Raw genomic sequence first — 24958 nt, 5'->3', positions numbered from 1 at the left:
CATGCTCCAAACAACTTTTTGTCCTCTGGAGCAGCTGCTCTTGCATGACAGAGCAGAGGGGACATAAGGCTGGTGCACTCCCAGGCTGCTGGTGTGCACCCCTTGGTCCCTGGCTGTGCTTGTGCTGAGCTAACTGGAGGTACAGACCAAATCTGGATCTGGTGCTGCCATCCTGGCACCAGATGGGTACATGATAGGAAATTTTGGTTGTCTTAGTGTCCCCATGACCTGTGGGAGGGCTGCTGCTGTGAGTTCATCCACCCTTGGGCTGAATTGGAGGGAGTGAAGCGGGTTCCTGTCATGGTGGTGACACTCTCTGGGTCTGGTGGGTGACACAGGGTGGCCGTGCTGGGCTGTGCTGTGCCTGTGTCTCCCAGCAGCTCTGCCCAGCCAGGGGTGTGTGTGTGTGTGAGTGGGACTGCAAGCAGAGCTGGGAGCCTCTCAGTCTCCTGGCCACCAGCCCGAGGGCTTGGGAGGGGAAAGGACGATGGAGCAGGAATGTAGGTTTGTCTAGACAGTCCTGAGGGGACAGCAGAGTTCTTCTCCCCCTCCTCCCAGTGGCTGTTTCTGGTTTCTGCTCTGCTGCAGGAAACATGCAGCTTTCCAGGTGGGGCAGAACCTGCATTTGGGCTCTTCCATGGAGCTGTCCTGGGCTGTATTTCCATCCCTGGCTGTTTCTGTCCCAGAGCTTGCTCAACTGAGCTTCCCCTCTGTTGGAGAAGTGGATGCCAAGGGGGCAGTTGCATTGACCTGGACTGGGGATCTCCTCCAGGGACCACCACAGTTTCTGGGACCTGACACATGTCTGTGTAGGGGCGGTACCCTCTGTCACCACCTGCCTAAAGCAATGTCAGGGACAAAAAAATGGGGACAGTACAGGTGTCCTCACCACCCTGAGGGGGACTGGTTGGCCAATGAATGTAAGCATCATGCTGAGCCTGTGCCCTGCTGTGCTGTTTGGAGGGAGAACACCCCAGGTTTGGCCTTCAGTAGAGAAGTTTGCAAATTTTAATTAATGAATGAGTGCTGCCCCATGGGAGCAGTAGGGAAACTGAGGCACAAGCACGGCAGGCACATGGGCAGCTGCTTGGTGCTGCAGATTCCTTTGGCAGGCAAGCAGGAGCCCCCTTCCTGCACCCCCTCCCTGTCCTCCCTCTTCTCCTCCCCTTTCCTTAATAAAGCCCACTCTCTTCCCTGGTACGCTGGGTGTTATCAGAGTGCTGGTGGAAAGTAATTAAATGAACAGTTGTAACAGAGCTCGAAGGGCTTGGAGAATGAGGGGATTTTAATCAAATCTGGAGGAGCAATTAATAAAGGACTGGTAACCCTTTCAGAGCAGGGCTGCAGCAGCCATGGGGTGCCTGGCTGGCACTGGGAGCCCACGTGGAGCTGAGTCGGCCCAGCCCCCTCTCAAGTACTGCTAAGGTGCAACAATGAAAGGAGCTTTTTTGGAGTAAAAGTCTCTCTGGGGTGAGATGTGCTGCCTGGGCATGGGAGAGGAGTGGGTGATGGTGAGAGTGGTGGGTGATGCCCTCCCACTAAGAGGCCAGGGTGAGCCTGGCTCTGTCTCTGCCATGCCAAGGTGGGCAGAGCAGCCTGAGCCCCTTCACTCCTGCCTGCTCCCCGCAGGTGACGCGTGTGCCGGTGGAGAGCTGTGAGCAGTACGAGAGCTGTGAGCTGTGCCTGGGCTCCCGGGACCCCCACTGCGGCTGGTGTGTCCTGCACAACATGTGAGTACAGCAGGATTGTCACTGCAGCTCTGCCAGTCGCCTGCAGCTGACTAAATGTGTCCATCCCCACTGCTGGTCTCCTTGGGGACATCCCTCCTGACTTTGGCCCCAAAATGCTGAGAGATGGAATGGTCCAAGGGGTCAGTCATCCCCTCCTGTGGTGCCCAGGCTGTGCATGGTGAAGCTGCTGCCAGAGCCTGCTCATCCTGCCCGTGGACTCCTGGTTTAGCATTCTTGTGCCAATAAAAAAACTGAATATAAAATACTCCTGAAGTCTCAGGAGAGAGCAGAGCTCTGGTATGGGCCTCGGTCATCCGAGGTCCCTACTTGGCCATCATTTCCATGCCAAAGTGTTAAAAATAGGTTAAAAACTGTTGTAAAATAGTTGAGAGATCGTTAAGCCTGTACTGTTAGTTTGGTTATTATATTGTAAAAGGGGTTAAAAGTGTAGTTATAAGAAATATGGTACTCAATGTACCATAACACACCTCAGTAAAATGCAGCACTCCCCAGGTGAAATGAGCCAGCCTGGACAGAACTGTAATGGGCCAATCAAGCACCTTAAACCTTCATGTAAATGAGGGATCCAAAAAGAAACCAACCCAAAGGGACAAAAATCAGGATAAAAAGGGGCTTCTGACCCACTGAAGCCGTGGGACATCGGGGACTGAAAAGAAGCCCCAGCGCCGGCGCTGCAGCATCCTCGATGGGAACGCTCCTGCTCACCCCACGGGCCCCCGTGCTTTAGGCCTTTCTTTTTCTTATAATAAATCCTGAAAACACTTTAGTACTGGGAGTTTGCTGAGGTGCCGGCCCAAGACCCTGCAGGAGCCCGGGGGATTCTCCTCCTCACCGTGGTGCTTTCCTCCCCGCAGCTGCTCCCGCAAGGACCGGTGCGAGCGGGCGGACGAGCCGCAGCGCTTCGCCTCGGAGCTGCCGCAGTGCGTGCAGCTCACCGTGCAGCCCAGGAACATCTCCGTCACCATGTCCGAGGTCCCGGTAAGGCACCTCTGCTCCCTCAGCCTCCTCCCTGCCACCTCCTGACCCTCTGCAGGCAATTAGAAATAACTGATGACTGTACAATGAGTAGGGAAAAAGGGGAAGAGAGGTCTGAGGCAAAGCAGAGCAAAGTGCAAGGCACTGATGAGGGCAGGCCGTTGGCTCCATATTGATGGAGATAGTAAAGCAGGTGATGATTATTCAGAAATGACATAACTGAGCAATAAATATTTCTCCATAATAAAGCATGACCATCAGAAATGCTGTTCATAGGCCAGTGATCTAGCTCCAGTTCAATAGCCTGTCTCTGACTCCAGCCTGCAGTAGATATTTTGGGATGAGACTTTGATGCTCAACTTGCTGCTCTCTCTCTGTGCAGGCAGAAAGGATGAGGCACTTCCCTGAAGTATTTTTCAGGCCATTAGCACCGTGAAGAGAAAAAGAAACAGCATATACTAGTAATAAACTGCAAGGTCTAGATATCTGGCACTCAGGAATCCTAAAGAAGTTGGCCAAGGAGTTCTGTGGCCTGAGGATGTATGTGTAATAATATCACTTTGTAATAAATAACTGAATGTTGAGAAAAGCCCCAGAACAGAAAAGGTGCTCATTTTTTCTCTCAGGACCAAATAGTCAGAGACTGTTTTGTTTTACTTCAGAATTAGAAGAAGAAAAAGAGCAGGTTCAGAATACACCTGATAATGATTTAAGGATGGGAATATAATTTATGCCAGTCAACGTGGGTTTGTGTCTGACAAACCCCATTTTGCTCTTTGGTGAATTTATGACTTGAATTAGAAGAGGGACTGTGGGGATGTGATGTCTTTAGGCTCCTACAAGGCTTTTGGTACAACACAACATTCTTATTAAAAATTAGCATTATACAATAGTGATAAAGCACGTGTTAAGTGGATTAAGAACTGGTTGTGTGACAGATCTCAAAAAGTTCTCATCAGAGGGGAATTGTCACTGGATGGAAAGAATTTGGAAAGCACTTGTGCAGGGGTAAATGTTCTTTGGTAATGTGGAGATAAATGCGATATGGCTGCAGATGGGACCTGCTGGGGTGCTGGCACTGGGGGTGGTGAGGGTGAAGTTCCTTCAGAGCAGTTGGGTTTGAGTGGGGCTGTTTAGCAGAGAAATTGGGGTTTGGTATTGCCCAGTCCAAAGTTAGCCATGGATGGAGGTTCACCTGATGTCCTGGAAAGTGGTGCTGGGGCTGAGCCCTCGCTGCGGACTCTTGATGCTCCTGGGATGGAGCCAGGAGCTGGGCAGTGTTCTCACTCCTGGGGTAATTATCAATTATCTCCATCCTGATGGCAGGATGCTGCACAGAGGTCTGGGGTGGATGACATGGAGATACTCTGTTTGGGCTGGAGTGCAGCTTTCAAAGGGAGGGACTGAAAAACTCCCGTAAACATCATGTAAATGAGTTGAAGGCTGGAGAAAATGCCTTGCAGTGAGAGACTTCCAGAGCTCAATCTGCTTAGCTTATCAAAAAGAAGATTAAGAGGTGACTTGATTACAGAGTATAAGTGCCTTTACAAGGAGCAAATATCAGGGACTAAAGGGCTTTTTAATCTATCAAGGAAAAGCATAACAAGAACTAATGGCTGGAAGCTGTGAAAAATTCAAATTAGAAATAAGGCAAGCGTTTTGTAAAGTGAGAACTGCTGACCCTGGGGATGACTTTGTGAAGGAAGAGGTGGATTCTTCCCCTCCTTTCCTCTGCTGGAGTGGGTGCCTTTCTGCCTTTCTGTGCAACATACTTCAGCCCCAATGCTGTTCTTGTTCTCTCTAAAGAGCTGAGGCATAGTGGCTTGTGGTGTGTCAGGGCAGAGGACAGAGGCTGTGAGTCATTCCAGCTCTTAACCCATTTAAACCTGTGCTCCTTCCTTGAGCAGGGAGGGGCATGGATGGGGCTCCCTTTCAAAAGCCCAGAGCAGGTCTCCTCGCCATGTGTGGGTGGCAGAGGAGGAATTGCACCCCCTGGTCTTTTCTGTTGGCTAGACTTACACATAGCAGACACAGAGGAGCTCATTTTCCTAGTTCTCTGTGTTGATGCTCTTGCCTCTCCTCCCTAGCTGGTCCTGCAGGCCTGGAACGTCCCAGACCTGTCAGCAGGAGTGAACTGCTCCTTTGAAGACTTCACCGAGTCCGAGAGCCGCATTGAGGATGGGAAGATCTACTGCAGCTCTCCCTCTGCCAAGGATGTCATCCCCATCACCCGGGGCCGCGGTGAGCTTGTGCCCCAGCGTGCAAGGAAGCCTGAGACAGATGTCCCAAGTGTTACCCCACAGGCAGAGGTGGAGGAGGACAATCCTCCCATGATAGTGATCCCAGGCTCGGGATCTGAGCCCCACTTAGGTTCTTGGGATATAGGAGGTAATGGGGGGCTGGTTCCTTAGTCTCCTCCAAGCTGTGGGCACAGCTGCTTGGATGCAGCCCATGGCAGTGGGCTTGGAGCTAGATAATCCTTAAGGTGCCTTCCAACCCAATCCACTTGGTGATTTTACTTGCTGACCCCTCCTGGTCACCCTGGCCCTATTTCCATCTGTGAACCATTCCTGGGTAGATGTGGCTATGGGGTCTAGGACATTTTCCTGACCCCAAAACTATTAAACACTCCTTCAGCTCACCCAGTATAACCTAAGGCCCCAGTCTCCCTGCCAGCAGGTTGTGTTTAGCTCTAGGGGCTCAGAGTTGTACTTTGGCTCTGCTGGCCCCTTAGGTGCCTAAATGGGGGTGGATGAACACTCTCTTTTTATTGCCACGCTTGGAGGATTTTGTTAATTAACTGGGCTGAGTGGTGATGCCCAGCTCCCCCCAGCCCATCACAAGCCTTGCACTGGATGCTGGGCCATGCACTGTGTCCTTTCTGATGTCTTTTTTTGCCTGGGTCTCTTGCAGGGGACAAGCGAGTGGTGAAGCTCTACCTGAAATCCAAGGAGACGGGGAAGAAATTTGCCTCTGTGGATTTTGTTTTCTACAACTGCAGCGTCCATCAGTCGTAAGTGGCCTGGACTTTGTGGGAGGGCTCCAGGAACAGATTGGTGGGATGGTGTGAGACTGGGAGAGGGAGTTCACTGCTTTGTGGGTGCTGATGTTGCAAGAGGAAAGGGCAGTTGAGTACAGTGGTGTTTACAGTGAGAAACCTCCTCCTTTTGCCTGTGCAGACTGGGACAGTGACCAGAGCACCCACATTTGGTTTGGGTGTGTGGGAACATGTAGCGTCAGGACAGAACCTCACATAAAAACAGGGCTTGGGTTTGGCAAAACTTTGGAAGGAAAAACGAGTTTACTGCACTGCAGACTGTAGAAATCAATCCATGTGACTGAAAACTCCAAGTGTCTTGTTATTCCTGGAAACAGTTAATAGGAGTGACTTGGCAATGCAAGAGGAGAAGCCTGTACTTTCCTGCCACGGTACCTGCTTCCCAGGCTGCTGGAGAGGGAGCTGGAAAGTTACAGCAACATGGGATGGAACATGCCACATGTCCTGGGGCGTTTGCCCAAGAATTTCCTAACTGGAAGTAATTGTGAATTTGCTTTCTTGTCAGGCTGCTGTGAAATCTACTCCTGTAAGGGTTTCTAGACAGCTTGAGATATGCGTTTGATAAAATAGAGGAGGTGTGGATTATTGATGTGCTGTCTAAGCAAGGTGTCTAAAGTCTCAAACCACAGCTCCTGCTGAGGAGCTGCAGACAGTGCTCTTGAGCAGTGGGGGATGGCTGTGCTGTGCTGTAGGACTGTCAGAGCTCACGCTGGGGTGTGTTTGGGCAAAGAATTTGGAGCTCAAGAATGCAAGAGATTTCATTTCCCTGCCAGAAGCCTGCCATGGATGGTGGAGCTCTGGCTAATCAGTAATTATAGACAAGCAAATGCCAAGTGATCTCTTTTGGATGTCTTTTTGCAAAGTGTTGAGCCTGGCTTGGGGACTCTGCTGAGGTTCACACCTCCAAATCCTGTTCAGAGTTTCCGCTTTGATCAGGGAAGGGCAGGTGAGCTGCAGGTGCCCTGGCTGGGGACCCACCCACAGTGAGCTCCAGGAGGGATGTGTCAGAGGAGAGCCCCGCAAGGTTTCTGCCTCACAGGGATCCCTTCCCTCCTGCTCTTTGCACAGGGAGCAGGGCTCCTCCTGGGAGTGCTGTGCCGTGAGGGAGGAGAGACTTTGCAAACTTGACTTTCTGTCTCACCTTGACTCTGAGATGAGCTTTGTCTCCCTTCACATCCTGTGGTTTCAATAACGTTAGCTCAGCTTTGGCTCGGGCTGGCTGCATGTCAGTATTTTGCAAATCAAAAAGCAGATATGACTTTTATTTTTGTAAATGAAAGAAAGATGACTTTTAAGTACAAATGGCATCAGATTTGGTCCAATCAGTGGTCCGGTGGGAAGAGGTGATGAGGGAATTGGCATTTTATTTTATGTGCCTGACACAGGAAGGGAAAAAACCCCTACTCCCCCCGAAACAAACCTACAACAAAGAGCCTGACTGATTTATTACTGCGTTGATGTTTAATTTTGGATGCATTATTTAAAAAGGCTAATTATGGATGCATTAATATTTATGGCTCCAGTTGAAGCTGATAGAAAAGTCCATGTTCTAAGCTGCTGAACATTATTATTTTTTTGACATCAAGAGTTTTAGGGTTTGGAGGTAGTTTTAACTATGTGACCTGCAGTCGAATCGTAGCCAAAGAGCATGACAATACCTCCTGGGATGATGCAATACTTTTAAATACCATTTGCAGACAGGCTTTTTTAATGGATCTCTCTGGAGTTAATAGCCTTTCAGATCCAGGTTTCATATTTTGTGCAGGAAAATCTATACGTCAGCCTGATAAATTCTGTATTAGGAACAATGTGCTTTTCCACGAGGCTGATGTTTTTCCTGTGGAGATCTCTGATCACTGTACATTGTTTTCTTTTTATATTTGGATGGCTTTGTTTAGGTTGGAAGGCAGAGTTCTGCATGTCAAATCATTTCTCAGCTGAGGACAAAGTGTTGGAGTGAGATTTTTCAGATGGTTGTGGAGAGATGGGAGGCTAGTGAGGCAGCTCGTTGCTGAATTCAGCTGGGGTAGCTCCAGGGGAAGCCAATGCAGCTCCACCATGTTCACCAGAGAGAGTCTGACCCTTCTTATTTTCAGCAGACATCTGGAAAGGCATCAGCAAAACGTGGGCTGTGGGGCTGGTCCTGCTGCTGTGTGAGCATCCTGGCTCTCTTGTTTCCCACCACCTTGGCAGGTCTTCTTCCCATGCATTTTCAAGGGCTGCTGGAGCCTGCCTGGTCAAGGGAGGGGTTGCAGAAGGGAAGATGCATCTGGTCACTTCTGCAGGAGAGTACAGAGGGGGCTGGTTGGCTGTGATGTTCTGAGCAGAGGGGGTGCCTTGCAGGTAGAGCTCCAAAGCTGTCCCAGCTGTTAATGCAGGGCTCTATGCCTGTGTGATGGAACTGTTCCCATCACAGACCAGCATCACTGGCTCCTGGCATACTTTGTGCAGGGTCCCTGGGAGGCCTGATCAGGAATTTACATCCTCTCTGGGGCTTCATTCCTTTTCAGGAGTAACCTGGGAAGCTTCTGGAGGTCCCAGCTGTATGTACTCAGGGTTCCTGAGGGGCTCTGCATGTGCTTTCAGGCAGTGGTGCCTTCTGGGCATCCTGCTCCTAAAGGCTTGGGCATTGGGCAGGGGATGCTTCTGGCTGAACTGTGGGATTGAACAGGGGAGTGGAAACCAAGGGTTTGATGCAGGGAAACGGGGCCCTTGCAAAGGGGGATGTGGGTGGCTGGGGGAGTAGAGAGCAGGGCTGCCCACAGGCTTGTCTGCAGCTCCTGGGGACAGGCCCTGGCTCCTGCACTGGAGGATGAGCTGGAAACCCCCGTGGCAGGGCTGGGTGGGTTCCTGTGGGGGTTTCCCATGGGACCCTGATCAAGTGCAGCATTTGAAGGCGCTCAGCACCTTTGATCCTGCAGTGAATCACCGAGTCCGGCGCGTGCACAGGCAGATGTTGAGGCCGTCTTTGTCAGAGTTAAACGCCTTCTTCAAAGCGTTTGTGGGGAAATGAGTCCCCTTTTAAGATAAAGATGTAACACCAGGCTCCCTGCCTGCCTCTGGCAGAGCTTGCTGGTGAGGTGGGGGAGTAGGGAATCCTCACAGAGAGCTGGTGAGCAATTCCAGGGAATAGCAAGATGTATTTATCTGTTCCTGCTGTTTCCATGTTTCCTTGCTGGATTTCTCCTCTGGAAACTCTGTTTCATAAATCCTGTTGTGGTTTGGCTTTTTGGAGTGTGTGGCTGTGGGAAGGGAGCTGGCAAATGGAGTGGGATGGGGAAGAAGATGAGAGCCTCTGGTGCTTCCTCCAATTCTGTGGGCAGGTTTTGCAGAGCTGCTGGTTTTTCAAGCACCAACGTGCTCAGCTCATCACCAGCATGTCCTGCCAGCATGTCCACCAACGTGGAAGCAAAAATCCAGGTGTGGCACAGGGAAAGGGGGAAAATCAAATCAGCAAGTCTGATTCCGAGAGGGAATCCAAGCATCCTGGAAACTTGTCTCCAGTCCAGGAGGTGGCCATGATGCTACCAGCCTTGTGGTTGTGCCTCAGTGTAGTGACAGCTGTGACACCCATGTCCCATCAGCAGCAGGGTGCTGAATTTCTCTGGCGCTAGGGCAAGGGCAGACATGCCAAACGGCTCTAACTCCTCCAGGCTGGAGAGATGTGACTCTGCTGTGTCTCTGTCCCACAGGTCAGGCTTTCCCTGTAAGCCTCCATTAAGTAAATGGGATTTTAATGCATGTCCCAAGGGCTGGGAGCAGCAGGGTTGTGCTGATAAGGCAGGGCTGGGCTGTTCTGGTGGCCAAGGCATCCTTGGGTCCTCTCTGCAGCCTTTCTTTCTGCCCACACATGGAGTGGCTGCTTCTCTGTTGGCCCGTTGCTGCTTGTTCCCAGATGCTTACAGATGCTTTCTTTTCAGAGGCATGGACAGATGGCTGCAAGCAGTTGAGTGAGTGTATCTGAGTTTTTGTGGCTGAGTGGTGTGGTGGGAACAGATCCCTGTGTGTTCCTGAGCTGGGGCAGGTGGAAAATCCTGTAGGAAGGCCCCAGAGACAGCTCAGGATAACCTGGTTTACATCAATTATGTTACGAATGAGGAGGGCTGGTACAGCCTGATCTTAGGTTTCAGTAAGGGGAGGCAGCTGAGTGCCTTTCAAGAGAATTCTCTTAAAACCCAGGGCATGATTCTGCATCCTCCAGTGTGATGGTGGATGCTCTGGACCACCCTGTGAGTAAGGACCTTGGCAAAAGCTGCCAGGGGTGGAAAACAACTGGGTTGGTGTGAAAGGAAGGGTAGAAATGGATTGAGATGAGCAGGGATGGAGGGGGGGCAGAGCTGACTGCCCCCCATGCCTTTCTTGGGCACCAGGGAGGAAACTGCCTGCAGGTTTGTGTAGGGCTGGGGGGACACTGAGCCCCTGCTTCCACTGCTCCTCAGGATTTCCCCTTCTCCCTGGGGTGGAGAGATGGATCTAAAGCCCAAAGCACTGAGTTCAGCCCCTGAGCCCTGACAGCTGCTGCTCCAGATGCAGGCTGTGCTGGAGCTGAGTATTCACCGAGGATGCATCCTCCTGCCAAGAGGAGATCTGAGGAACAGTCAGGGGGCTCGCAGGCGGCTGTGCTGTGCCTGTACAGATGCTGTTTTCATCAACACTGTGTTTATCATTTCCCTTCTTAATGGACCTCCCCTGCTCTGCTCTTGGTGCCATTCAACTTCCCCCTGTTCCTCCTCCCTGCCCTTCACTCCATGTCCTTCCTTCCTTCAGGGACATGCTGTGCCATGGAAATAGCCTTGGTGTGTGTGAGTGTGTGTGCCTGCAGAGCTCACACCTCCTGTCCTGCTCCTGTTTGCTGCTCAGCCTTATCTCACTCCTCTGGATGCTGCTTTTGTTTTGTGCCCCTGCTGTTCAGTGTGATGAAGAGCCCTGGGCTCCTCTGGGCACGTGGCATGGTGGCATGCCTGGGGCTGGCAGTGCAGCAAGGAGAGTGAGTGAGTGAGGAGTGTGGATCCAGCACTGCTGGCTCTGCACACTTCCCATCAGCTACAGCTTTGCTTTGGGTCATGTGTGTAGACAGCTCGAGCTCTCCATGGTCACTGAAGGTGCCTGCACACTCAGGGGGAGTCAGTCCCTGAAGATACCCCTGGTGGCTCATCCTGCAGTGATGCTTTTGGCTCTGTACCCACCCTGCTCTTTGCTGTCCTTCTGCCCTGTCTGCACCTCTGCTTCTCTGCAGCCCTTTCCCTAGCATGGCTTTACCAAGTTTGGGATCATTTATGGAAGTGGAAGGGAGTGTTTGGCCCAGCTGTGGTGTGAGATGTGGGCAAGCGTGGGGGCTGTGGAGAGGCTCTGGCTTTGACCCTGGGGCACTCAAAGTTGGGCAGAGCTGCTTTGCTGCCTGCAAGGATGCCTGCCCTGGCTGGGGGAGGTTTCAGGCCAGCAGTGAGCCTGGGCTTGTTTTGGGTTGGGGCTTGTGGCACAGAGTGACCCTGAAATGCTGCTCTGAGGCTGGTGCCATGCTCTCTCACGAGGCCATCAAGAGACAAGGAGGGCACTGCCAGTGGGCCTAACCCCCTTTCCCTGCCTTTCCTGGGCTTCATCTCCCTGGGGCCTGGCAGGGCTGGGGAGGAGGCAGATGGGGAACAAGCTGTGGGTCCCCATCAATGCTGCACCCCCATCCTCAGTGCCTCACTGGGCTCCTCGCTCTGCTGGCACGCTCTGGGGAGGCGGAACACTTCAACACATGAAGGAGAGCCTCCCTCTAATTACCAGGAGTGATGAAAGCCTCTTAGGCAAGAAGTGATGAGGGAAGAGTGCCTGACCGTGGGAAGGAGAGAGACGGCGCAGATGGCACCGTGCTGCCAGCAGCCTGTGCCCGTGCCAGGAGCACAGCATGGCACAGGGACACCTGGGCAGCCCAGCCCTGCTGCCCAGCCTCACCCACAGCCAGGGACCCCTGCCTCAGCTCCTTTGGGCCTTTGGGCAGCCCTGCAGGGTGCTGTGGTGGTCAGCAGGGCCGAGGCAGGGCTGTGAGAAGGGTTCACCATGTTACTGGCACCCAGTGCTGGCTTACTCACCACTCTGCCCTGGACCTGCTCTAAATGCAGCAGAAGTGCTGCAGAGCAAGGTGTGTGTGTGTGGGCAGTGCTCTCACAGTGGCATTTGGTGTCCTTATGGCAAAGGGAGAGTGTGGAAGCCATCCCTGAGGATGGGGCTTTAGGAATGGCTCAGTTAAGTCAGAAGCAACTGGGAGGCCCAATTTAGGAAGGGGGAACCATGCACCTCAGTGTGTACATGGAGGATAACCTGAGATCCTTTCACAAGGGGAGACCAGCTGGGACCTGCAATAATTAAATGGCAAAGGAGACCCTAAGATGAGGAGGGTCTTGAAATAGTCAAGATTTGGCTTTGACCCTGCAGAACTGCAAGTGGAGCTGCAGCTGTTGGGGCTGGGGTGCCCAGGGCAGGGCTGCATCAGGAACTTCACCCAGCTGCTTTGAGATGCCTTGTGAGGTGGTAGAAAGGACTGGGGAGTCTTTTTGCAGGACCTGGTGACTGGAAAATCTCTGGAGGATGGTGTGGGCGATTGATGGGAGGTTGTGCTGCAGCTTGATGGTTAGCTTGTGGCTGCTTGTGCTTCTCTCTTATGTGACCTCTCTGGGGCTGAGCTACTCCCATGAGGATTAATCTCTGTGTTCCCTGTCCTGCCCCTCCATATCCTGGATTTATCTGCCCACTGGTCCTGCCTGAGCCCTCAGCAGGAGGGCAGGACTGTCCTTTGCCTTTGTTTGTGTTCCCTATTTCCCCCACCCTCTGCACCTCCCTCCATCAAAGCAGCCAGAGATAGGAGGCTGGGGCTCTGCTTTTAAGTTGAATCTCTGCAGCTGAAATAAAATTGCATATATTTGCATAAGGAGCATCTCAATTAGCATATTTGTGGGTAAAGCTAAAAGGGCTGTTCATTTGGAAGTGAAAATGTGAGCGAAACATGGAAATGACTTCCAGCCCCCTTTGCAAGCAGCTTAATTAAATATTTCCTTAGTGTGTGTGCACGGATTTGGGAAGCTCTTGCTGTATATGTAATGGTGTGTGAAACCTCAGGGCAGGCAGGGGGACCTGCTCCTGCAAAGCCTTGGGTGTGTCTTTGCACCCTGGGCTGCCCTCCCCCTGTGGCCCCCTCGGGTCCCCACACCTCCAGAGTGACAATTCTGCTGGAGGGTGAGGGATCTGGCGTGCCAGGCTCTGCCACCAAGGATATTTTCTCCAGGAGGATTGTCTTTCTGCTGCCTCGCAGGGTGATGCTGTGTTTTCCTGTCGTTTCCCAGGGGTTGAGGCAGAGAGGTAGCTGTGATTAGGAGGAGGATTGGGCTGGGCAGGGCTGCCTGCCTCCTGCCAGAGCTGTGTTCAGGGAAAGAGCCTGTCTTTGTTTAAATATAATTGCTTTGGGCCTGATCCTTTTGATGCTCGGATCAGTGAGGAGCAGGTATGAGCCTTCTAGGGTGAAAACTAGTGCTGCTGCTTTTTTCTTTTCTTCTTTTTTTTTCCTTTTTTTTTTTTTTTAAAGCCAGACTGATTATTTTTACTGCCTTTTAGCCTATGCCTCAGCAGCTCTCCCATCTCCTCCTTTGAGAGAACAGCTTGGGCTGCACAGACATGCCTGGTGCAGACCCACCCTGTGCAGGCTCGTGTACTAAATGTGGGACCTGTCTGCTCTGCCCCCAAAAACAGCATGGCAGGGAGGGCTCAGCCCCTTCCCTCCTCACAGGGGGGAACCCCTAAAAGCCTCCCTCCAGCTGTGGGATGCAGACAGGGATGCCTGGGAGGGGGTTGAGGTGCCACGCCTGTGAATGGCTGCGGGACTCTGTGTGTCCCCTCCTGCTTTGGGGAGAGCCATCAGATCTTGGACTGGTTTCATTGCTGAGAGGTTGTTGAGGTGCTGTTGGGAGAGAGGAGCAGGAGTGATCCCTGTGCACAAAGAGCCCTGAGAGGAGGCTGGGGGGGAGATGGAAGTGTTTGATGCTGAGGAGGGCTGGAAGGCACAGGCACAGCGCAGGCGTGGCTGGGGAGGGCTGAGGGGGCTGAGGGAGGGGGTCACACACAACCTATTGTGAGTGCCTGAAAGGCCCTACAGTCCTGAAATGTTAATCTGACCCAACCTTTCGCCAGTTATAATTTTCCTCTCAATGAGCATACATTAATCTGGCCCTTTCTCCCCTGTTCCCCCGTGGTGCAGAGCCCTTGTTCTGCTGCCTCTTGCTAAAATCGCCTTTCAGTGAACCCAAATAAAGCTCCCAAAGTCTGGAGCTCAGCCCCTGCTGCACTGGGGTGGTCAGGGTCAGCCTGCCAAGAGGAAGAGGGAACGTGGCCTCTTCAGCTGGGACACAAATCCTGCAGTGCCTGAAGGATCATATCCCCCCACCCTGCCATGGGCAAAGCCTGAGGGCTCAGGTTGTGCAGGATTCTCCCTCCCAGTGCTTGCCCAGTGCCCCATGGATAAGGGATCCTTTCCACCCCCAAGTACAGGATCACCTGGGGATGCTGTCCTGCTGAAGCATCCCAAGAGATGTCCCTGTGCACTCTGCCCTGATGCTGCCCTAACAGTGCCCATTCCTGTCCCTCTGCAGGTGCCTGTCCTGCGTGAACGGCTCCTTCCCCTGCCACTGGTGCAAGTACCGCCACATCTGCACCCACAACGCTGCCGACTGCTCCTTCCTGGAGGGCCGTGTCAAGCTCTCTGAGGTAAGAGTGTGAAACTGCTCCCCTCACCTGTTCTGGTCCTGGCAGGGTCCCCTGCCCTCTGGGGAAGGGGTTAAAGAAGGCAAACTCCTTCAGAAACAATTCCCATTGCCTCTCTGGGATGCTGGGACTACCTGAGGAGGAGGGAGGGAGGAAAGGGAAATGCTGATGGGATGAGGCTGTGTGGCTGAGGAGATGCAGCTTGGGAAGTCGGCTGAAGCCCGGAGCACTTTAGGCTGAATGAAAGGAAAAACAAAGGCAGAGATGCTAAAGCATTTTCCTTTGATGTTTGTGAAGGGAGCAAGCTCGAACTGTCATTGCAGAACAACTTGTTTTTGGAGAGGGGAAGGTTGAAATCTGTAAAACAAACTGTTTTGCTGCACCTCACGCCTTCTTCATCTCAGCTGCTCTAAGGAACATGTTCTTTTGTGGGGGCTCATCCTGTGCAGCATCCGTGCCACCCACTGGGGATAGCTGCCATCAGCAGGGTGTGTGCAGGACATCCTGCTGTCCCCAGCCTGTGGTGGCTGCTTGGCTTGGGTATGGAGGTCTGCAAGGCACTGCTGGCTCTACAGTAAATGCTGATTTGGATCCTGAAGGGAGAGTTGTGGGAAGGAAACTCTGTCTCTGTTCTGGAAGGGGGCTCCAGTTAACTTATCTGGGTTTCCCACTGACTGTACATGGCCCCAGTGGGATGGGTCCTGCTGCTTCCAGGGGAAAGCTGGGAAAAGTTGTTTTCTCCTGGCTTGTGCTGTGAAGAAATGCAGTGAGCAATGTGCCTATCTCAGGCATCCCCAAAGCCTGCTCCTGAGGTCACACTCCAGCCAGCCAGCCAGCCCTGGCATTGCTCCTGCAAATGCAGCACGTGGTGTCCAGAACTCTGGAACACAGCAGTTCTCATCTGCCCATTCCCACCATGGGATCTGCCCCCCTCCTGCCAGGTGAACCCCAGAGCCTCTGGCTGTTCCCCACAGTGGGGGTGCCCTTGGGATGTGTGCAGCTCTCCACAGGCTGCCTGCTCAGGAGCTTGTGTCACTGCCCAGTGGGAGCAGGCTGTCCCCCAGCAGACCTTTTGGCCACCCTGGGAAACGGACCAGTGCCTGCTTTGAGGTTTGGATGGCCTGGCTCAGCCTGTTTGCACATTGGCGTGGCCTCAGCAGTTCCCAGCAGGGATGGTGAGGCACCCTCAGAGCAGCTGCAGCTGTGGGCTCTGTGACCAGGCTGGGATGAGACATCCTGTCCCCATCCCTGGCCATCCTGGTCCCCAGCAGGGTGGTGTGGTGGGTGGGGGGGCTCATTGCCAGCCCCATGGCACCACCAGACGAGTTAATGGTAGGCATCCAGCCCATTCCTCTCTCAGGAAGGTTATTTTAAGCAGGATTTGGTCTGTCTGTGTTGGCTGGATGTGTGGTGGGCACTGGTCAGGAAATGCAGGGACAGAGGGTAACTGTCTCTGCTCCTTCCCATGGGTGGTTCACCACAATTTCCTGGGTAGGAAAGTGGTTGTTTTGTAGGAAAACAGAGTGATCCATGGCACTCTGACCTGGGCATGCCAGGAATGCCTGTCTGGATTTCTGGGGGTGGCAGGGCTGGAATGGGCAAGGGTAGGAGCCACCACTCACATAAATGTGCCTGGAAATGGTGACAGCAGGCAGGATGTCCCTGTCCCCTGGCTGTGGTAGCTTTAAAGCCTGAACTCTGGAGATCTGTGGCTTTGCTGGGGGGTGCAGGGCTGGGGAAGAGGTGATGAAGCAGCACAGGCTGCTGGTCATTTCTCGTCCCAGAAGGCTGCTCCTCTGAGACAGCCCCTGCTGATGCAGAGCTGCTGTGGAGCGTGAAAGGCTCCTGCTGTGGGGAACAGGTGTGTTGGTTCAGATTAGGGAGGTTCAGTGTTTGTTCTTCACTCCCCATCACTGGGAATGGCTGAGGACTTTGTGAAGGAGCCTCAAAGCTGGGGTCAGGCCCAGTCCCAGACTGCCTTCATCCCCTCTCTGCTGATGCACAGCTCCTCTGGAGCTGGGAGCTGCCAGAGAAAACCCAAATGGCAGCATTTGCAGTGTGATCCCAAAGCTCTCACCTCTCCAGACAAACCTGGACATCCAAGTCATGTTCTTATCCAGCTAGAAAAATGGTTTTAATGGAGAAAATCTGATATGTGATGTTTGGGAGTTTGTGTGAGCTGGGGCCTTTGCCTTTCTGCTTATCCCATGCCTTCATAGCTGCCCCCTCCTGGGGCCTGGGGCTCTGCTGGCAGGGGCTGTTCTTGGCAGGACACAGAGCTCTGTGGGCTGTGCAGAGTGCTCCCAAGGGATGCAGGCCCTGGGCAGTGCCAGACCGAGTTGTGTCAGCAGTTGGACTCGCTCATAGGGGAAATGAGTTGTCCTTGTACCCCCACCCCTCCGGGCACCCTGGGCGCCCACTAGCACCAGGTGCTTCCTGTTTGGGCACAGCCCGACATTTTTGCTGGATGAGACACTTCTGCTGGCAGATGTGGGGCCTGTGACATCATGGGGGGATTGGGCTCAAACTGGGAATGAGCAGAATGAGCCCTCCCTGCCTGTGTGGGGAGAGGGACACCCGTGCCTGCTGTGCTCCCTGGGCATGCCTGCACACAGCCATGGTGAGCCCAGCCTGGGGGCAGGGACTTACCCACCACCCCAGATGGGCTGCAGCAATAATTACTGAAAAAGGAGGAGATAGGAGAGTGTTGGAGTGTGAGGCAGGGGTTAATACTTGCCAAGTGTGAGTGTGCCCCATGGGAAAGGCTCCTGCCACCCATGAGGTCCCCCTGCAGTGTGGGGGAGATCAAGCAGGCAGGGGCTTCTTCCTCTGACAGCACTTCCAAGCTGGGAACTCATGGGGAAAAACCACCCTGGAGTCATGGGGACACTCCATGGAAATGGCAACAGGCATGAGGTGTGTCCCCACTGTGAGTTGAGCTGGTTCTGGAAGTGGAGGGGAACTGAAGCCCCACTTTGCAGAGTGGCAGCTGTGATACAGAGCAGGGAGGTGACAGAGCAGTGCCCAGTGTCCCCAGACTGCCCCAGCCCTGTTGCCATCTCTGGTTGGGGCTAACACTACTGATCCTCTCAGCTTTTATTTTGTTTAGTGTGTTTTGGAGATAAAAAGTTTCTCCCCTTCTCCCCTTGAAAACTGTGCTTTTGGGGAATACAGACTTGTGAAGAACAGAAACCCCAAAGAGTAAAAGTGGTTAGGTTTTTCTGTCAAGATTAGCTAAATGAAACAATTTCTTTTTCTTTTCTCTGCATTGTTTGAGAGTTAATTAATCATCCTGGCTGAGATAAAGGCTGGCACTTTGCAAGGCTCAGCCTGGCTGGCTGCAGGATGGCAGGAGGCAGCTGGGCAGCCTTGGTCACACATGGCTGCTGGTGGCCTTGGGGCCAGAGCTGCCCCTGCAGCCACACTGAGGCCATGGGGAGCTTTGTGAGAGCAAAGTGGCTGTGTCCTCTGCATTTCTGTTTCTAAGGCAGCTCACATGTTATTCCCTCTGATGTTATTTCAGGGCAGCACTCCCAAGAGTAGCTGCTGTAGGTGTGAGACCTGTGCCCAGCTCAGCAAAGTCGGTGTGGGATTGCATCAGGCTGTTGTTGCAGAAGTGTTACCCGCCAGGGCTGCAGAGCTGTTTTGCTGCCTGAGCTCATTTATTTTTGCTCCCTTCTGCTCCCCTGTGCTTTGCACACCAGAGTCACCAGCTCCCCTGGAGCAGCTGGGAGCCCGTGACTATTAAAAGTGGAGTGCTTTGCCCTCCCAATGTCTCCTTCCCCAGGGGCTGGCAGGGAGGTGCTTTCCTTGCTTTCCTCCCCAGCTCAGACTCAGCAGCATCCCCTGGCTGGAGTCACTGTGTGCTGGGCAGCCTGCAGCCAGGCTGAGTGGGGTGACACTGCTTTGAGCTGGTGCAAATAGAAGCAGCAGCAGCAAAATTTGCTGCAGAGCAGGTTCTCTGCCACACTGGAGGAGCACATTGCTGTGTCAAAGAGGGAAAAGGCTTTTCGATCTGCTAATGAGGGAAGGATGGAGGCTGTAAGGGAAGCAGAGGGGCTGAACAGGTAGCTTGACAGTGCACAGTCCGGTGGGCATTGACTCTGAAACCTACTGGCTGCAATGGTGGCATTGAAGTCCATGTTGTTACCAGTTGGCCCAAACACGTGTTGCTGTTGCAGCGGCAGGTTACAGATTCCAGAGATGGATCCTCTCCCCACCTCCCACCCAAATCAACCTGAGCTGTAGAGAACACTCTACTGCCCTGCCACCAGGTTCCTTTGTGCTGTTCTTTTCTGTCTTCAAAGCTTTGGGCAGAGCAGGTGTAGGATGCTGGTTTGGGGTTGCTGCACATGAGGATTTTCTCAAGCATGTGCTCAGGGTGGTGTTTTTGCAGTGCATTGCCAAGCCTGCCAGCCAGGAGAGGGTCACAGCAGTGCTGGGGGAGGCTGTACAGTGTTCCCATCTCATCATCTGCCTCTTGTTCCCCTTGCAGGACTGCCCTCAGATCCTGCCTTCCACGCAGATCTACATCCCCGTGGGTGTGGTGAAGCCCATCACGCTGACGGCCAAGAACCTGCCGCAGCCGCAGTCGGGGCAGCGCAACTACGAGTGCATCTTCCACATCCCGGGCAGCACCACGCGCGTCACCGCCCTGCGCTTCAACAGCACCAGCATCCAGTGCCAGAACACCTCGGTGAGTGGGCACCAGCCCTCCCTGCTGTGGGCCCTGCCTGTGGGCTGCTCCTTCCTGCTGCCCCAGCTCGTTGCACGGGCAGTTTTGCTCTCTCGTGGCAGGTACAGGGCTTGTGTTGTTGTGGGGTGTGAGGGGGCTCCCTGACACTACCCCCAGGTGCACTGGGAGGCTGCTTGGGGTTGTTCCAGATAGGATCAGTGCTGAAGCCACCAGGATTTAGGGAGCACTTGGGTTTGCAAAGCTGAAGAAAGTTGTCTGGGCTGGAGCCGGCTGGGCCTGGATGTGCTGGAGACCAAGCTGTCCCATTTTACAGGCAGGACAGAGGTAACACCTCTGTGTCCCATTGCACACGTGGAACCCTCCACATGCAGCTGTGCCTGCCAGCCCTGCAAGTGCTTCCCCTCCTCCTCTGCAGCCTCTGTCCATCCCTGGCTCCATCCCTGATCTGACCAGCAGCTGCCTCCTTCCCCTGCCTGCCTGCCCTCCGTCCCATGCTCCCTGCATCGCTCCCTGCTTCTGTGTCCTTGCCCCCTGTCACTTCAGCTGTCTCCTGCAGGCATCTCTGCCCTCTCCAGGCACCTTATCCCCTAAGTGGGTTTAGCAGCCCTGGGTCAGCTGTGTGTGTGCCTCTCACTGAGCACTAGCCCATGCACAAAGCCACTCTGGGTGCTAATAGCCCCACTGGGAGCTGCCATTGCTCAGCTCCTCAGCTGCCTGCTGTGCTCTACACAGACCTGCCCTCATCCAGATGCACCCAGCCCCTCCCTTTGCTCGCCCGTTTAATCCTTTTAAAATTTGTTTTTCATCTCTCCTACTGTGAAAGCTCATTTGCAGCCTAACACCAGTGCTGATCCCTGCTCTCTTTGGTGGCACAAGTGACATTTAGAAACCACTGAAGATGAGCACTGGCTCCCTCCCTCCTCCAGCGATCCCAGGGCTGCAGAGCCTTTGGACAGGAGCATCCTGAGCCATTGGTCCTGCCCTGGGCAGCAGCCCTGGGGGATGCTGTGCAGCCAGTCCAGCCCCCTGCCAGCTCTCCCCTGCCTGGAGCTGCCTCCTGCCCAGTTCTGTAGTGTGGGGTTTGGCTGAGTTTGTTCCAGAGCAGTCTGGGACACGTGTGCTGCAGGATGCTCCCTGTGGGGAAGCGCTGTGGCTGCACAGTGCTGACAGCAGCAGCCTGATGGCTCCTGGGGCTGCTGGGGAGAGGTGCCTGAGCCACAGGGGAGCCTTTACATAACAGAGGTGGAGCTTGCAGAGAGGCTCTGAACGGTGTGGACTCATTTCTCCCCACTATGTTTGAACTTGTCAAGCAGGGGGGAGAGTGAAGCACAATGCATTCCCTGTGTTTCCCAAGGGATGCTGTGGCTGCCAGGGTTGCATGGCCTCAGCAGCCCTTCTCCAGAGGGATAGGACAGCTGTAACCAGCACCTTTTCCTGGGCTGACAGTGGTGGATGTTTGACCTGGAAATTGTCAGGGATGCTGTGAAAACAGGACAAATTGTCAGAAGGGCATGTGTGTGGTGTTGTGAGGTGCATGGGGAACAGGTAGCAGCAGCTCCATGGGCTGCACTCTGGGGCAGGAGATGCGGCTTTTGGGTGCAGGGTGGCTTCACAAAGAGAAAAACTGAGTTTTGACTTAAAAGAAGCTGCTTTACTTTCAGGGTCTGCTCGCCTGCTTTAATGTTTGAGGGCAGTGAGCCAGGCTGCATTATGGTGTGGGGGATTCAGATTCACACTTGTGTGGTGTTTGTCTCCTTCATGCCTTTTTGCAGTCCATCTGGCTGCTTGATAGTGCTTCAGGCTCTCCCAGCCATGGCCCAATGCTTCTTCCATTGCACTTCATCCTTTGGGTTAGGATTTTGGTGTGGAGAGCACTGGCAAGTGGAGAAATAGGAAAAGGATGACATCTTCCCAGCCAACTAGAGAAGGATGGATGCCAAAAGGCATTTAAGCCCACAGTGTTTCCAGGAGTTCAGTGGGATCTAAACAAGAGGTTAAATACTCTGTGGAATAAGGGATGCATTCCTGAATCACTGGTGAATGAAAGGCATAATAAGTCAAGCCCCTTAAAACTCTTTGTCTTTTGTTTTAGTGCTTGTCAAACTCCAATGACTTGTTAGCACTCTGAAGAAAGGACATCTTGGTTAAATATTCAGCAGTCCATTCATTAAGGGCTGAGTGTTGGCTATAAACATCGTTTGAAACACCCAATAGATCTTTGGCAAACTCAAGGGAGACCAGCTCTGGTATTCCCCAGCATCCCAGGCCATAAACAAGCTGGAAGAACATTTTCTGCCTCCTCACTTTGGTCTCTTTCTGCTCTTCCAGAGGAAAGCAACCCTAATGGTTTTCCACATATATTGTAAAGATGCAAAAAGGAAAGACAAGCCTAACTAAGAAAATGAAGATCTTTGCCAATAAACTAATTTTTGCAAATTGATTGCTTTTAATCTTCTGGAGGCAGACTTTCCCAGTCTCTTTTTGCAGCAGAGGATGGAGAAATGGTCACCTGTCTTAATGCATAAAGTTGCCACTGAGATTCATTCACCAAATATCCTTGCCTCTGCCTATTCTTTCCCATTTGACATCCCTCAACAAAGTTCATCCTCCTGATTGCTGCAGAAATGGAATAGTTTTGCAGCTGAAAAGTGCCACAGTCCCAAATCTGCACTAATGCCTGTAACATTGGACTTGATCTGATTTAGCCTTGGCCTTTGCAAAATGGCTACAGGTGTTTCTCACTGTCAAGGCTTTGGCTTTTTCGCTCTAAAATGTTCCTCTTAAGGCTGAAATAGCCCCAGAGCTGCTGTTTCCCTTTAAATGTATAAATAGGAAGAACCCCTGATCTCCTTTTCATGAGCTTGTTGTCTCAGCACTTTAAATTAAGCATCATGCCTCAGTTATTTCCCTTTCTGTTTAACCAAAGCCCCACGTGGTGAGGAGCAGCTGTGCCACCTCCCTGGCTCCCTTTTGGTTCCTTTCTCACCAGTGCCCCTGGCATGGAGAGCCCACCTTGCCCACAGTTTCTGCTGTGGCTGGGGAGGTTCCTGCCCTCTGGCTCAGCTCAGGTTGGGATATTCCCTCTGGAGTGAGAATTATTGCTGGGACACAGTGGTGTGGGTGCAGAGAAGCTGGGCTGGCAGGGTGGGCACATGTGTGGTACCCCAGTGTGGATGCTGGGGAGTGAGGTAAGACCTCTCAGATTTGCGTTTTCTGGGTATTTTTTGGTTGCTGTAGAACCTGGGTGTTGCTCTGGTGTATTCCCAGGGTCTCAGGTTGTCACACCATGCTGGATTTGAGGCAAGAGGAGTCCAGGTGAAGGAGCTTGTGTCTGTTAGGGGAAGAAAGAAGGAGATCCATGCGAAAAGAGAAAAAGGAGATGCAGAACCAGAGGCTGAGCGTTCCTGTCAAGTTGTGCTGTTGTGCGGATGACGGTGTTTTACTCGGCCCAGGGTATATTTATAGAGGAACATAAATCATACACACATGCCCTGTTCTGAGCACTGCACACCTCCACTATATGTATCTCTAATTAACCAGCCATGGAGAGGGAAGCAGGATTGGAGCCCACAGCCCCAGCTCCGTTCGCCAACAAAGCCGCGCTCTCCATCCTAGCGGTGCCTACATTTATCTTTCCTGCAGCAGTGTTTAAAGTGAAAAGGGAGTATCAGGAGAGTTTGATAGGATCCAATTAAATTCCAGCAGATAAAATAATGATGAATTGCAGTTGAGCCCTGGCGAGACGCGATGTACATTACTGCCGTCCCCGTAGTGCGGGGAAGGAGTTGAGGTCATCAAGTACAGAAAAATAGGACACAGCTGCAGCCCGAGCTCTCCTCCAGAAATGCAGCCCAGGGGGATGGTGCATGTGGGAGTGAGGGGGGCTGCACAGGAAATTTGGATGTGTGGGTTTGCCTGCAGAGGAGCAGCCCCTGTGCTGCCTTCCCCGGGGATGGGTTGGGCAGGCTGTGGCTGCAGTGGGATGGATGCCCTGTGGGAAGGGTGTGATGGCTCTGGGGCTGCCCTGCCTCCCCTGGCATGGCAAGGGCTGGTGCCTCGTCCAGTTGGCATGGCATTTGCAGCAGCATCCCAAAGTGCATCTCAGTGCAATCTGCCCACAGATTTGGGGTGTTTCCTGCTAGCTGCAGCTGTGTCTCCTGTGTGGCTCCCTGGAGGTGCCTTCTCAGAGTGCTGAATCTCTCATCCCAAGGGAAGCTGGGAGCTCTCAGTGCCTGTTGCTGTTAGCTGGTGGGTGTGTGAGCAGTGGGCCTCCTAGAATCAAAAGTGGGACTTCCACAGCAGGTGACAGCCACAGCCCTTGTTGTTGGCAGGGCTGGTGGCATTCCCTGCACGGGGGCAGGGTGGATGTGAGAATCAGAGATGTGAAAAGAACGTGAGGTTGGTGGTTGTTATTTGGGAAGATGCCTGAGATAAGTTTTGGGTAAAGAGCCCTGAGAAAGGCTTAGTGAGGAGTTCTCTTGCCTGAACTGCATCTCTGCAGAAGGAGACCTTGCTGGGAAGATCAGTATCCAGGTGGGTGAGGCTGAAACATCCTCTGTCCTCTCTTCCACATTTGCCTTGGAAGCTCTTCAGGGAGGGACAGGGAGACTGGCTGGGTTAGGTAAGGGGCCAGGCAGTTCTCATCTCAGTTGCTGACTCACTTGACATCTTTTCTCCTGTCCCCTTCTGTGGGCTGTGCTGCATCAGACCACATCGCTTTTGGGCACTGTTTGTTTGCTCTCAGGCTGTGCCTGTTGCATTTTGCTCCCAGAGCAAACATCCCTTTCCCATAGCTTGTCCTCATAGCAGTTTCCTAGCCAAATCATCCTTGGGCACAGCTGGGTGTCCTGGGCACCTTTGTGGAGTGGAAGATGGTCTGACAGCAGAACTGCCTGGGTAGGTGCATCCCCCACTCACACCCATCCCAGCCTACTCCCCTGCTGCTGCTCATCCCAGTCTGCTGCCAGCCACTGGGATTGATTAACTGGGAGGTTAATAACAGTTAAGTGTTTAATGGGTGTTTAACACCATGTTAGCTCTGAACAGGGAGGAGCCAGCGTGATGGAACCTGTTGGCTGTCTGTGAGCTCCTTTTTGTTTCCCATAGGATGGACAGATTGGTAAGCATCCTGTGCCTGATCCCCACCAGGGCCTTCAGGGCTGGAAGGTGGCTGCTGCTTCACTTGGCTGCTGCTGCCTCCCTGGCTGTGGGTGGAGAGGCCACTTTTGTGCTTGCAGTATGGCAAGGGCTAGTGTGAGGAGGCCCTTTAGAAACACCTTTCAAAATACGAGATGTTTTGGAAATTAGATCTGATGGATCTCCAAGTCCCAGGAGGCCAAGCCTGGAGCCCCTGCAGCTGCAGCTCCTGCCCGTGCACAGCCAAGTCCTGACTCCAGCTCCAGTGTTCCACAGGGACCAGGAACAGCATCCAAGCCACAGACCCACTGCTGTCACTGCAGGGCAGGTTAGAGGCTGCTGACAGACATGCAGATGCAGAGGACACATTGTTCATTGATATCCTTGTTCCCTTAGTGATCCCACACTTTGAACACCAGCTGAGGCAGCAGCTCCTGGTCTGCCATTCCCTTCACACAGTCCTGTGCTCCTGCTGTTCCCCTCTGTCTGCTCCAGCTCCCTGCCACAGCAAAGTCAGCATCCTCAGTCCGGTGCCCTTTCCCAGAGGGAGACAGTCTCTCATGCACTTGGCCTCTTGCTGTCTCAGGACTGGTGCATGAAGAGTTA

General features: G+C 53.1%; 1 protein-coding gene across 1 annotated transcript in view; it reads left to right on the top strand.

The window, feature by feature from the left end:
- Positions 1 to 24958, top strand: part of PLXNA1 (plexin A1) — a 111953-nt gene that overhangs the window by 50165 nt on the left and 36830 nt on the right. The window contains exons 5-10 of the mRNA XM_054280706.1: positions 1630 to 1730; positions 2606 to 2729; positions 4814 to 4967; positions 5640 to 5739; positions 14409 to 14523; positions 19016 to 19216. Of these exons, the coding sequence (XP_054136681.1) occupies positions 1630 to 1730; positions 2606 to 2729; positions 4814 to 4967; positions 5640 to 5739; positions 14409 to 14523; positions 19016 to 19216 (795 nt within the window). The remainder of the gene's footprint in view (positions 1 to 1629; positions 1731 to 2605; positions 2730 to 4813; positions 4968 to 5639; positions 5740 to 14408; positions 14524 to 19015; positions 19217 to 24958) is intronic.

The sequence above is a fragment of the Melozone crissalis genome, unplaced genomic scaffold, assembly GCF_028551555.1.
Source record: "Melozone crissalis strain CALT ecotype California unplaced genomic scaffold, PUWL_Pcris_2 ptg000029l_1, whole genome shotgun sequence".
NCBI lineage: Eukaryota > Metazoa > Chordata > Aves > Passeriformes > Passerellidae > Melozone > Melozone crissalis.
This window is presented reverse-complemented; position numbering and strand designations above follow the sequence as displayed.